Genomic DNA, 14,793 nt, shown 5'->3' with positions numbered 1-14,793 from the left:
AGCAGAACTAATACACAGGAAGCAGTACAGAGGGTAACAAAGCTATAAGAAGAAAGTATTTTCCTTGAAATACTTTTGGTGATGCAACATTCTACATTCGGTGTAAAACATAAAAGTGATTAAGAAAACTTTTAGCAGAATTATGAAATATGAGCAACAAAGCCTACAAAGTGACCAGGATAGTGTGATGTCTCAATAGCCTCACCATTGTCCAAAGTGCTGTCAATGATAATCCTAATGTTTTAAAAGACAATAATTCAGTCTTGGTGCTCCCTTGCTTAGGCATGATTGTAAACACTTCAATTTTATTCTTAATCTTAAAAAAGGAACATTATTACAAAGACAGTAGGAACTGGCGGTGCTGGAGAATCTGAGATAACACGGTGTGAAGAAAGGTCTCGACCCGAAACGTCAGCTTTCCTGCTCCTCTGCTGCTGCTTGGCCTGCTGTGTTCATCCAGCTTCACACCGTGTTATCTAACATTATTACAAAGCTACTTTTCAAAACCTTTTGTTTAATTTCACATTGTATAAAAATAACTGATGAGATTTTAGTAAATACAGATTAATTTATCACAGCATCCATTCATAAAGCACAGTCTTGCAATGACTGTCATTTATTGATTCCATTTTGTTTTCTCCCACTCTGAAGAGCCATGGAGGGATTTTTATATTAAAAGGGACAATATAAATGAGCTTTATGATGCAAATATTACTGTAAGGATAGCAAATTAACATGAGCCTCCTGTGACCAGTAGACACCAACCTGGGTTTAAAACTGATTAGTTACATATTGGACATTCGGTTGCTAAAATCTGTCTGGCAGAAATTTAAGGCCCAGGCAATATTGTAACTCTCAGGTAGCAACATTAAACTGTGAACTGTTTGTTGGTTCTTCTTCTTCAGGACAGAAAGTGCCCAGATGCATGGCACATTAACATTGATCCTTTCTACTATAAATGTGGAATTCATAACGGAAATACATTTTAAAAGTAAGAATATATACCTATAGAATAACTTGTCCAATCTCTGCCCTACTATATGAGTGATACATTTGGCCTCAACTCCACAGATGCTGAACACACATACTGAATTAGTATTCATGAAATTTTCCAAAGATGATTTGGAGCCTTCCTCCTGTGGAGCCAAGGAATGGTTGTGAGCATCTACATCTTTCAGCCACAGTGAGGCACTGGAATCTACATGAGATGGTCTTCATCTTCCACCGACTCCTCTGAACATTCACTGGTCCATCCAACTCTGCGACTTGTCTAATTTGCGCTGTAGGTACCTAGCCCGAGCTTCAGATATAGATTTCTCATCATTTCTCTTCTCCAGTTTCTTTTGGATTACTTCTAGAGTTTGCTCTAAAGGGGTAGTGTATGGAAAGTTAAAACATCGTCAGTTAAACCCTCAAAACAGTAGAGTCATAGCACAGCACAGAAAAACGTCCTTCGGCCCATCATGCCTGCACCAGTCAAACACAACCACCATTTTCCATTTCCCAGCATTTTATCCATAGCTTTGTATAGCTTGGTATCGCAAGTGTACAGCTATGTATTTCTTAAATGTTATGAGGGTTTCTGCCTCTATGCCCTTAAAGGCAGTCAATTCCAGATTCCCACCACCCTCTCAGTGTCAGAGTTATACAGCACAGAAACAGGCCCTTCAGCCCATGTTTGTGCCAGCCAACAAACGCCACACTATAGTACTTCCAATTACCTGCATTTGATCCATAGCCTCCACCACCCTCTCAGGCAGTACACTGCATATTCCATCACCCTCTGACTTTTATAAAATTGTAACAAGACTTACTTGTTTCTATACTGTATGCCTCGACTAATGAAGGCAAGCATCCCTTCACCACCCTGTCTACCTGGGCTGACGCCTCAGGGATCTATGGGCTTTTACACCAAGGACCCTTTGTTCCTCTCCCTAGAGTTCTACCATTCATTGCGTATATCAAAGTGGTGTCCTTTCTCATCTGTGTGTAAGGATACGAGTGATAGTGGGTCACTCGTATCCTTACATACAGATGAGGAAGGACACCACTTTGATTGGGACAACACATTCATCCTAGGACAAGCCAAACAGAGACACGCACGAGAATTCCTAGAAGCATGGCATTCCAACCGGAAATCCATCAACAAACACATTGGCTCCAAATCAATCTACCATCCCCTGAGAAAAAGGACAGGAAATGACATCACCAACCCAAGGAAACCTAAACAGATAAACAGAAAGCGGGACATAACACCAGCGCTTCTTCGGAGGCTCACTGATGATGTTACCTAGAATGGTGACGACACATCTGAAAACTAACCACTGAGCCCAAACGTCCTCTTTAAACATCCTCCCTTATAACTGTAGTGATGTTTTCTTTTCTCAATAATGCAATGCCTTTACATCTCTTACATTTCCCCGTATCCCACCTGAAACATCTATACCATTGAATGTTGGGCTGCCAGTCCTACCCTTCCTTCAACCATGTCTTATGTGATTGCAACAATATTGTATTTTCACATGCTGATCCACATTTCCTCCCATCCATTATGAACCTCCGAGGGTTTACCTTAAAGCTATGCCCCTTTGTCATTGACCCCTCCACCAGGGAAAAGTTCCTTCCTGTCTATGCCCTTCATAATTCTAGGCATCTCAATCACATCCCCTCTCAGTCTCTTTCTCATCGAGGAAAAGAGCTCCAGTCTGTCCAACCTCTTTTTGGAACTAAAACTTTCCAGGCCAGGAAACATCCAAACTCCGTTGCACCCTCTTCAGTGCAAACACATTCCAATTACAATGTGAATTCCAGAACTGCACACAGCTGCCAGGACCTTGCCAATGGCCTCCGCCTTCTTAACCACTTTCTTCGCCCGTCCTGATACCTTCAGGGACATGCACACCAAGGCCTCTGTGACTGTCAGCACTTCTCAATGTCTTACCGATCATCATGTATTTCCTCCCCTTGTTTGTCCTGCCCAAGTGCATCATCTCACACTATCCAGATTGAATTCTATTCCATTAATATCAGTAGTGCTCAGCATTTTTGGTCACAGTTTAACTCTTGGTTCAGACATTTCAAAACTAAACACAGTAAGCTTCCATGAGAAATCAGTGATAAACAAAATCTCATGCCCGGTGCAATGCTGAACGGCAGAAGGGGGGTACCCAGGTTTGCTTTCTGCTGTGTGTGGAATTAGCTGTTACCCAAAGAGCCAGTTTTTGAGGCGCTACATTTAAGAATTGACCCGAGTATCTCTGGGCAAGGAAGGGCAGTGGGATGGAGCTGTAATACATCCATTATACCTGCTCTCGATTGCTATCTGATGGCTTCTACTGGGAAGTGCATGGATCCACACGGAGACATATGTTCAACTAGCTGGATAATATTACCTTTAAGCCAAGGCGAGCAGTACAAGGGCAAAAAGTACATGCGGAATTGTGTACTTTTCAGGTCATTTTCAGGCTGCCAAGTTGTAACAAGTGGAATGTTACAGCAATCAGTTCTGGGCCCTCAATAACAATGGAAGATGGGAGCAAATATACACTTGTTAAATATGTTAATGGGATATGCTAGGCAGGAAATTACATCATGAAAAGGACATAAGGAGCCTAGGTTAAGAGAGTGGGCAAATAATGTTTGACAGATGGAGTATAATATGGGAAAATATGAACCTGTCCACTTTGATAGAACCTGAGGAGGAGTGAAACTGGATTCAAAATGTTCACTCTGATCCTTTCTTTACAAATGCTGCCAGGAAGGGTTGGGTTGGGGTTCCTCCAGTATTCTCTGTGAACGTTCAGATTTCTAGGATCTGTAGTATTTTATTTTTATTTGCTGTTGTGTGCAGTAATTTGGCATTTTACTTCAAGCAGCTACACATCCCAAATTATTTTTAACTCGTTCAGTTTTCAGCTGCAGGAAAACAATGTTTGACATAAGATTTTGAATGATGCACCATGACTCATTCACAAGTGTGACACCAGGATGGATTTAACCAACTCACACAGCTGCAAAGGTGGCAGTAGGTGAGGGCACAGAGTGACATCAAGCCTGACAGGTTAGACTTTGCTAGGGGAGGCATGGAATGCGATTCTTGCTTCTGATCACCAGTAAATGCCAGGAGCGAAAGCAATCGGAATGAGATGAATAACTGGGCAAAGCTCCCAAGTCCATGGCTTTCATCCTTTTAGGAGGAGGTCGATGGATGCTGGTGCATGCAAACAGCACTACTTTCATGTTACACACAACATTCATCCAGCTCAGGTTTTCCTTCACCAATGCTGAGTCAAAATCCCAGAGCACCCTCACTGACAGCACCTTCACCACACGGGCTGCAGTGGTTCAAAAAGTCAGCTCACTGCTACCATCTCAAGGACATTCCTGGGATGGGGGAGCGGGCGGGTGGGGGAAGGTGTTTTGAAGTGGGAGGAGGAGCTGGAAGAGCTCACCTGATTGTTTTTTCGTTTTGTTTAATGCCTCTCTTTGCTGGGTCGTGCTCCCTGCCACCTCATCCTTTGCTATGCTGCTCAGCTGGTACACGTCAACCTCATGTAACTTGGGCAGCAGATCCTTCACCCACTCATAACGGACTGGGCATAGAGTTCGCACATAAATCTTCGACGTGACTATAACATCATGAAAGATGATCCAATTGAGCTGGCTTTCTTGATCAAACAGCTGGGAACAAGTATGAGAAAGCTGCAGTAATGCGGTTTTTAAAATTTACTTTGTACTTCCCGCCATACAATATTCTCAAATCAAAGGGAGAATCTACCCCCGTCCTCCACTTAGATCTAGACTCCTCACTACCTGTCACTTTCTTTCGCCCAATAACCCATTGATAACATTGTGCCTTCTAATTCTGGGGCCTTGTGTATCCCCAAATTCCATCAGCCCACCATCAACAGCAGTGTCTCTAGCTGTACAGCTCCTAAGGTTTGGAATTTCTGCCATAAAGTTACACACCCTTTGATGTTCCTTGAAACCCATCCCAGTGACCAAGCTTTAGGTCACCACAGTAAGATCTCAATTGCTTTTGCTTAATTATGCTTGTGAGAGGCTCCATTCGACCTTTAATAACGTGGAAGGCACTGTATAAATGCAAATTTAGCTCAGATCCTTGAAAACTCACTGGGCACGTGCACGAGAGATGTATCCTAGAATTGCAGAATCACGGAAGGAAGCCATTCAGCCTGTCATGTTCACGCTGGCTTTCTGTTAGTTACTCGGCTGGTCCTATGCCCCTCCTTTTTCCTGTATCCTTACAACTTGTTTTCTACTTCAGACAATTATCAAATCCTCTTTTTAAAGGTGTGACCGAATTTGCTTCCTCTATTCTTGGTCAGTGCGTTCCATATCTTAAACTGCTTGCGTAGAAATATATATCCTCACACAGCCCCTGCTCTTTTCTTTAAAAAAACTAATTCCTTTAGTGTCCTCTGGTTCCTGACCCTTCTACCAACGAGAACAGTTTCTCCCAGGTTACAAGCCACTATAAAACCACATGGGCTATGGTCTTATCTTCTACCTTTTCCAGTTTTATGATTTTGAGTACCTCAATCAATTCTCTTCCTAACTTTCTTTTCAGGAAAACAGCCCAGTTTCTCTCATCTATCCACAAAACTGCAGTCCCTCACCCCACGAACCATTCTTCAAATTCTTGATAAATTCAAGATAAACAGAATTACAATACATTACATACGATGGAAGACGGATGAATGTGGACAGCTAATCCGTGTCCATCCATGGTGTGAAAGGTTTTACCCACAGACCTGCAAGGACACACACCACATGTTACACTTAACATTTAAACTTTGTCAGGTCCAAATCCTAATTATCCAATGGGGGATGGGTCACGGACCTCCTGGTGTAACAGAAAATGCGCATACTGTCACAATGTAAATCTCTCACCCACTCTGTAGGGCTGTGTAACCAGGCAGGACGAGTTAATGGGAAATAAAACCAAAAGCAATACACAATAAAATCAGGTGAGGCTGACATCATGACTACTTGGTTCTGCGATTAAGAGGTGTCAGTATATTCGCCAGGGAACCTGTGCCAGCCCTTTAAAAGCAAAAGTCCCCCGCTTTTGGAAATCTGAAATAGAACAGAAAGTACCGGAGAAACTCTTCAGCATCTGTAGAGACAGAAATACAGTTAACTTTTTGAGTTTGGTACGATTCTTCTTCAAAACTCCTGAAGAGGTCATGTGGGGAACAAAACGTGAACTCTGTTAACGAAGGCGAGGCAGAAACCAGGCAGATGGGAGCACCGCTCCCTCTCCATTGTGGGTAAAAACCCGGTCATCAGCTGTGAGGCACTCTTTCTGTTGCTGTACGTGGTGCAGGTCTGGCCTATCCCTAGGGTTTGTACTGCTGCAGTCACCTAAGCCAGCTTCTCGAGATGAGGGGAATAGGGGAGGGATGTACCCAATATTACCATCATCCTGATGGACATCTTTGTGTGCGGCTGCATCAAACTGCATACAGACCATTGGTACACAAATACTAAGTGTCACTCTGTACTGAGGCTCAACCTGTTCTCACTTTTATGAAAGATTGCCCTGTTTTCATCGACATGGAATGTTCCAAGTAGTTGGACCTGTCCCTTATGGAAACATTTTTGAAAGAAAACACCTTTGACCACCACTCTATCAGGAAGTGGTCAGATGTGACACCCTTGAGACACCGAAGGAAAAGGAGAGGGCGGATCCTGCTACGTGGTTCCCTGAGCAGACTAAGTCATTTGGCAGAATACCTCATCACCAGGACTTTCCAACAAGCACCAAGACATCGCATGCTCTACCTGTGAGATCCTTCTTATACACCTGGTCTCTGTGCACCACCCCCCACACTGTCCTCGAAGTGGCAGAGTTGGGTGTGGTAGGGGGAGACTGTCACACATCTCCTTTTGGAATGTGCCTTTGCAAAGGAAGTCTGGAGGAAGATGCAATGATCTTTGTCAAGGCTCATCTTGAGCAGCTCTGTAACACGGGACTCTGTTCTCTTCAGCCTATTCCTCGGGACACACACTGCGACAAACATTACTGCGCCTGGAGGACCGTCAATTCGGTGAAAGATGCTCTTTGGTCTGCCTGAAATTTGTTAGTCTTCCAGGGTAAGGAGTTGACCTCAACTGTGTGTTGCAGACTGACAGATTCCAAAGTCCAGGACTGCGTGCTGAGGGGTGCACTAAAGCTTGGGGCAGCTGCTGCCAAAGTAACGTGGGGAAAGATCAGCGTCCAAGGTCTCTCTGCAGTACAATGGGGGTCCGTTCAGTTATTAGAACCTCCAGAAGCCTCAGATACATGTAAATGGTACCTTGCTTAATTAAGAAATGCCTTTCGGTTTGTTGTGACTTTCGAGAGAGTAAAATTCCAATGTTTTGTGTTTTTTCCTCGATACATAAAGACTGTACAAATTTGAACAGCATTAGTAACTGCGTGTACATAAAATATTTTTTCATGAATAAAGTATATTCATGTAATATATTAAAAAAATTAGATAGCGCCGATGTGTCTCACCTTGACAAAAGAAAAATTAAAGAATGAAAAGAAACCTGGTCCCATGGGGTAAGCGAGAGTAAGGAATCTCTGGCCATTGAGGAGCTTACCTTCTGGCCACATTGCAGAAATACCCAGCACACAAACACCTTCTCAGCAGCTCAGATCTGGAGCCATTGAAGGTCTCTGAGGGGAAGTCCTTCTTCTGCAGATAATGACAAAGATATGGACATTTGATTAAATTTTAAGCAGCAGGTACAACAGTCCAAGTGAAGCGAATGAGTGAGGGAGTGCAAACAAACAAGACTCAGCGACAGAAAATGAAGGGGAACAGCTTTCTTCACTGGCAGCCTTCAAAAATAGTTTTGCAGCTGAAATTCGATTACAAGGGACGCTTGAGTACTCCCACCTGTTTCAGTTTATCGAGTATTTCTCGTAGCTGTGTCTCTACGTTAAACGCAGTCTTCATCGCTCGCCAGTGGATCCAATGTTCACGGCACCAGGAAGCCGGCAAGTCACTGAGGGTGAAGATCACATATCAGTGCACACATGGACGGGGCACTGCAGCAGGTTGACAACAGCTGAGAATAACCAGCACCAAAAAATCTCTGGGTCGAGGGCTGCAACTCACACAGTGTTGTCCCAGATTTTATCCAAATCCTTTCCTGACGGTGTCACCCACACCTTGCCCAAGGGGTCATTCCTTGGGCCCAGTGAATTCTGGCAGCTACTCAACCACAGGGGGCTTCACAGCTGTGCCATGATCCCGTCACTCAAGGTCTGAACACTTCCCCAGCAGTGATTAGCAAACAGAAGCTCTTGACAGGTCTTCCCCGCTCCAACAAGAAGCACAGAGAATAATCAAGGCGATCCTGTTAAGACCAGTTAACACAGTGCAGGCTACTTCTTTGATGGGCCCCTAAAGGCCAGCACCACGTCAGCTGGTGGATGTACTTGGCAAACCACTGCAATGTTGCACAGTGAGCCAGACTTTCAGAAACTCAAATTCTTAGTGCAGGCTGACACTCCCAGCACAGCACTGAGGGACTGCTGTTATTTGAATGTGATGAATGAACCTGTCAAGGAGCAGGAGGAGATCATAATGCCCCTTCAGCCTGCGCTGCCATTCAATTAGATCAAGACAACTCCACATGCTCACCTCATCCCATTCACCTTTAATGCTCTTGATCTACCTATCTCTGCCTTAAAAATATTCAATGATGGTACCTCCATCACTCTCTAGGGAGGAGAGTTCCAAAGGCTCATGACTCTCAGAAAAGAAGAACTCCTTCTCATCACCATATTGAGCTCTGTCCTTCCTAAACATTAAATCTAGGTTCCCAACATTAACTACACTTCAGAATAATTTAATTGCCTGTAATGTGCTTTGAGACTTCCCAAGATCCCAACAGATATCAGAGGAAAGCAGGTTGTACTTTTTTTAATTGCATTTGAGAAGTCCCTGACCTCCATCAATACAGAGACAGATAAGTTCAGGATTCTCCACCTCTCCAGTCTACTGTAAGGAAGTGCTCTCACAACCCCAAACATTCTGTTCTTCCCTCTCTGTCCTGGTTAAGCCAAGTCAGCCTCCTCAGCACATTGCCCACTCCACGCTTACCTCGCTCTGCACTTCTCGAATACGTTGAGTAAGGTGACAAAATCATTGCTGCCTCCAGCCTCCAGCGCCAGTTCCCGGTGCCTCAGCTCGGCTTCCTGCTGTTTCTCTGGCTTCCCTGTAGGAACAAGGCACAGGATCTCAGCCGACTGCCCTCCTGACCAGCTGGCCAAGCCCAGCCCACATGGTTCTTTTCCATGACAGAAAGAAGAGCCAGCCATTCAGCCCATCAAGCCTGCTCCTTTGTTCATGGCAGATCTGGTTGTGGCCTTAACTTCACTTTCCTGTCTGTGCCCCGTAACTCTCGTCTCTATTGTCAATCATTAATCTGTCTAATTCAGCCTTGAATATATTCAATGCCTTAGTTTTCACTGCTCTGTGGGGAAAAAGTACTCCAAAGACTAATGACCCGAGAGAAGAAATTTCTCCTAATTTCTATTTTACATAACACACCCTTATTCTGAAACTCTTCACTCTTCATCTGTACGTGGAGCTAGAGAATGTGGGTGAGGTCTTAAATGAATATTTCTCATCTGTATTCACAAAAGAGAAACATCCTCTCAGCATCCACCCTGTAAAGCCCCTTTGTTGTAATAAGACCATCTCTCATGCTTTCAAACTCCTAGCCTGTCCAATCTTTCCACACAAGATTAATCCCGCCATCCCAGGGACCAGCCTGGTAAATCTTCAATTAATTTCTTTCAATGTAAATAAATCTCTCCCAAAGTACGGTGGCGAAAACAGCACACTCCCTCCCTACTTGTCACAGTTTCAAAAGGCTTGAGATCGGTTCTCCCATTATCACAGTTGTGGGCCTGTGCCTAGCCACTGGATGACAGGGGGCTATCATCTCTCAATCAACCAACTCTGAGATGGGCAGCGGTGCACCCAGATTTACTCTCTCTATAATCAGTCCTGCCTCTGCTGGGAGCTTACGGATGCCTCCCTGCTGCGTGCAACTTTGTGTTCCTCCTGCCGGTAATGTACCATTGCCAAATCTCCTCTCCCTCTATTTTCCTGCAGCTTCAAACTTTCCCCAGGGTGCGGACCACTTTCTCCCTCCATACCTCCAACAAACCATCCATCTAGAGGTCTCCCACTGATATCTAAGCAATTGTTCTTCACACCAAAGACTCATTAAAGGAGCCTCAACCGAGGGTGAAGTCGGAGGCGTTGGGGGTAGGTGGTGAAAAGGGGTAAGAGACAGTTGTCATGTTAGGTCCTATATGACTCTAACACAGGACCGTGTAGCAGTGGTTTTTGGGCAAAGAGTTCCATTCTTGCCTGGTCCAGTTTTTCCTCTTCAGTAGAGCTAGCCTTTGAGGAGGGCTGTAGTAGCACTCTGGCCACCTGTTGATGTTCACTCAACAATTATAGTACGTTATTTCTCAGGGAAAGATACACACAGCTGTATTTGGAGCTTTTATACAAGTGTCATATACGTGATTTACTCCCTGTTTACTCCTGCATTAACTTATTGTGTCAGAAAGTCACCAACATTGGATGGGCTCTCACACCTACTCAGAAGATCATAGGTTCAAGCCTTATTATAGAAATCTGAACCCATAACATGGGTAAGTGTTTAAGTGCAGTTCTGAAGGAATTCTGCTTGAGAGAAGTTTAACCATCTGATTAACTAATAAAAATTCAGTTCAAAGCAGACCATTTCCCTGATTCTGTTAGAGGATCTCCAAACTTCTTTGCGAAAAATAGACCAAGACGCGAAAGCTTTGGTGGAGCTGGTTTGACATTTGCCACAGCTCCACCGTGAACAATTTCCCCAGCCCACTTCATGCTGGCTGGCTGTTTTTTTTTTTAACATAGACATCTAAGCATTTGTTAATCAACCCGTTCAGAGATGTTATAACATACCTCAGAAAAAGGTAGGACTTCAAGCCAGGCATCCTGGCTCAGAGGTATGGACATTGCCACTGCACCAGGACAGCCTGAGACATTTAAGTATAATTATTTCACCAACAACCAACATTTGTTTACCCTTTCACCCTCAGTGAGTAGATGTTTGGAATCCAGTAACAGAACCCATTTGATGCTAACACATTCCTCCAGCAACCAAAACCAAAAACATAAACTGCCTTTACATAGCATCTTTTTCGGGTATTTTTTCATGAAATGTAGGTGTCACTGGTTTGGTCAGCATTCATTGACTCTTAACTGTCCCCTAGACAATCACACTGGGGTCACACATAAGGCAGATTGGGTAAGGTCAGCAGATTTCCCTCCCTAAAAGAAACAAGCGAACCAGATGAGATTTTTTATGATAATAGACAATGGTTACATGGTTGTCATTCAGCCAGGTTTTTATTCCAGATTACTATTGCATTCAAATTTCATCTTCAACAAAGGTGAGATTCGAACTAATATCCTAGAACATTAGCCTGGGATTCTGGATTACTAGTCCAGTGACATTACCACTACCCAACCAATGCCCCTCTTTACTGTAGCAAAATGCCCATGAATTGGCCAGTCATTTCATCGCTTTAAATTCGTGAGAGTCTAAAGTGCAGAGCATAAAAGTACTTTCCTCCATGTAACAACGGCTGCAGCTCAGTTTTTGGGGGTGACACGATAAGTTGCAAGGTCTGGTTCAAGAGATTCTTCCTCAGTCCCATTTTTACCTGGTCGAATGAAAACGCTTTCCACCGAAAGCATTGCAGCCACGGGAAGCATAAGACGTTCGCAGCCTATGGCTGCCGCTTTAATCAGTGCCCGGGTCAGAGACGGCCGGAGAGGAAACTCAACCATCAGCCGCCCAAGTTTGGTCACACAGCCTGTCCTGAGAAAAGAAGAAACAGAAACAAGCAATAATTATCAAAGATAACACAGTGTGGAGCTGGAGGAGCACAGCGGGCCAGGCAGCATCACAGGAGCAGGAAAACTGACGTTTTGGGTCAAGACCCTTCTTCAGACAAGGGTCCTGAACCAAAACGTCAACTTTCCTGCTCCTCTGAAGCTGCCTGGCCCGCTGTGCTCCTCCAATTCCACACTGTGTTACTTCTGACTCTAGCATCGGCAGTTCTTACTGTCTCTGAATAACTAGCAAAGACTCTGCAAGTGCTGACCACTGGCTAGTCCCTCAGGTGAATGTTAAAGATCCAAAGATACTATTCCCAAAAGAGTTGCGGTGTTCTCTGTAGTGCCCAGGCCAATACCAACGTCACCAAAAACAGATTAGCTGTCCATTAGGAGGTGGCAATGGTGTGTTGGAAATGTCACTGGACTAGTCACATCCTGAGTATCAGTTTATCAGGTGCTCGTGCCATTTAAGTACAAATAACAAAATCTGGAATCAACAGCTACTGTTGGCAATAGTGACAATGCAACAATCATCTATTGTCGGCGTGAACCTACCCAGTTCACTAATGTATTTTAGGGAAGGAAATCTGCCGGCCTTGGCCAGTCTGGCCAACATGTGGCTTTAGAGTCACTGCAATAATGGTTGCTCTTAATTGCCCCTCCAAAGTGGCCAAGCAAAACACTCAGCTCAAGGGCAATTGGGGTGGACAACAGATGCTGGTGTTGCCAGCACTGCCCACATGCTGTAAATGACTAAGAAAAAAAATCTAACTGCTGTTTGTGGGATCTTGCTGTGAAAGAAGAGGCCACCATCTTTTCAACATTCCAACAGCGCTTTGCGATGTCCTGAGAATGTGAAAGGTGTTACATTAATGCAAGTCTTTGTCTTTTATTGGGGAAGAATGAACAGGATGTAACCCTGGTTGACATGACACTTTTTAATAAGCTCAGGGCTGTTAAAGGAGGGAGCATAGGGGTCCTCAATGGATGAATCATTGTGTTATTGATTAGTACGGACCTCTAGTATGGTCTTAGGTGAACCAGCTGTCTTCCGTAATAGGGTGGGGTGAGCAGCTTATGTTTGCTTCGAAGTCCAGAGGGTGGTGGATGATTTAACTAACAATCGTGGTTTCTTAAATGGTAACAGACAAGCCTGAAATATTCAAACGGTTATTCAGCAATTTTAAGAAAAAGACAGTATAACATTGTGGACATGTGTTTTAGGTGAGTGTCAGTTGGGCAGCACATTTCATCACTGTGTTCAAGGGTTGTGGGATTACCCACAGGACACAAGCTTTTGCAATGCTGTTTACACAAACATGGAAACAGTTTTTGACTCACCTGTCAATAGCGTCATTCTGGTAGAGGTTCTTCAGTGCCTCCAGGATGTGCCTCTCCTCTGGGCTGTCAAGGTAAGGAAACCTAAGGAGTCACCGAACAAAGCACACTCAGAAAGTGGAAAACTTCACACAGAACAATGTGTCGCTTAGCTGGTTGTGCAGGGAACTGGGTCAAGAGACTCAGGGTCACGCTGCCACATACGGGAAGCCCAGCGCCACCTCCCCCAACCCCGCACTGATCTCAGTGGAAGGGTTGCCATAATTGGTCTCTCCTTGTTGTCCTGGAAGGGGGTGAGATCAGAAGATGGAACTTACTATTCACCTGAGCGAGGAGGCTCTACAATAATCCAAACAACAAATCTGCCTTCCTCACACAGGAACCAAGATCTGCTGCTCCTACTAACCATGCAATCCTCACTGGGTTAATGCTGGGCATTGCGAGTTTCGACCGTGCAATTCAAGCCGATTAAACTCCAGCCAGACCATCAGTATTGGCCAGAAGGGGACTCCCTGAATCCCAGCTCTGCCAAATTCCAGATATGGGTTAAGTGAATCGGCATTGGAAGAGGGAAGTCTGCACCTCATATCACAATGCAAAGTCTAACCAGGGGCTCAGGAGACTCTTAATTTTGTGACTGGCATGCACACAAACAGAGGCAACCAGCCGATTTAAAAAAATAAATAAAATACCCTCAGTGCCCGTTAGACACAACTCAGCACTATCCAATGATATCTGCTGGAAAGTACTTGTGGATGGACACTTGGATTGTACTCAATGTGATGCCTTCCATAGTTGGCAATCCTGCTGCTCCTCACTCATGAAATTTGGACCCTGGGATGAAATACCCTCAGAAGACTTTTATGGATAAGATATTTTCCTGAGCACATTAATATAATGTTGTTTGATGAAACCCATCTACAAGTCTCACTGTAGGATACCAATCACATGCTTAGCAACAGCGATTAATGTCAAAGTCTGAATACTTGGGAGGCTCTGAGCAGAGATCAAGGAGAGCCCCGAAGAGACAGAAAGCAGCAGGAGACCTAGACTTTGAAACTTTGCTGCATTTGTCACAGTTATACTGGCATGAAGGGAACTCGCTGTGAAAAATGTATTCACCAGGAGAGAGTAGGGTTTGGTCCATTGGGATTCAATCTAATGGAACGAAAAGGAATTTGATTAATTCAGACTCTACAGTATTTGCACATCAGCTCCAGATCTCTGCTTGTCCATAACTGGTTACCACAAAATCTCCACTTCATACATATGGAGCATCATACAGCACAGAAACAGACTGTTCAGTCCAAGTTATCCATGCCAACTAGGTTTTCCAAACTAAACTAGTCCAATTTGCTTGCATTTGGCCCATTTCCTTCTAATCCATATCCAAATGTCTTTAAATATTGTAACTGTACCTGCATCTACCATATCCTTTGGCAGCTTATTCCGTATACGTACCACACTGTGTTTAAAAAAAAACTCGCCCCTCAGGTCTCTTCTAAATCTTTCCTCTCTC

General features: G+C 44.2%; 1 protein-coding gene across 3 annotated transcripts in view; it reads right to left on the bottom strand.

Annotated features, from left to right (window-relative positions):
• Positions 1 to 278: 278 nt before the first annotated feature.
• dhx40 (DEAH (Asp-Glu-Ala-His) box polypeptide 40) overlaps positions 279 to 14,793 on the bottom strand; it is a 34,517-nt gene continuing 20,002 nt past the window's right edge. For all 3 annotated transcript variants that reach the window (XM_059655405.1, XM_048557028.2, XM_048557029.2), the window contains 8 exons: positions 13,278 to 13,358; positions 11,759 to 11,916; positions 9,126 to 9,240; positions 7,914 to 8,022; positions 7,615 to 7,709; positions 5,705 to 5,774; positions 4,452 to 4,680; positions 279 to 1,366 (listed from right to left, as the gene is read on the bottom strand). In XM_059655405.1, the coding sequence (XP_059511388.1) occupies positions 1,242 to 1,366; positions 4,452 to 4,680; positions 5,705 to 5,774; positions 7,615 to 7,709; positions 7,914 to 8,022; positions 9,126 to 9,240; positions 11,759 to 11,916; positions 13,278 to 13,358 (982 nt within the window). In that variant the 3' untranslated portion in view covers positions 279 to 1,241. The remainder of the gene's footprint in view (positions 1,367 to 4,451; positions 4,681 to 5,704; positions 5,775 to 7,614; positions 7,710 to 7,913; positions 8,023 to 9,125; positions 9,241 to 11,758; positions 11,917 to 13,277; positions 13,359 to 14,793) is intronic.

Source organism: Stegostoma tigrinum, chromosome 27 (assembly GCF_030684315.1).
Source record: "Stegostoma tigrinum isolate sSteTig4 chromosome 27, sSteTig4.hap1, whole genome shotgun sequence".
Classification (NCBI taxonomy): domain Eukaryota; kingdom Metazoa; phylum Chordata; class Chondrichthyes; order Orectolobiformes; family Stegostomatidae; genus Stegostoma; species Stegostoma tigrinum.
This window is presented reverse-complemented; position numbering and strand designations above follow the sequence as displayed.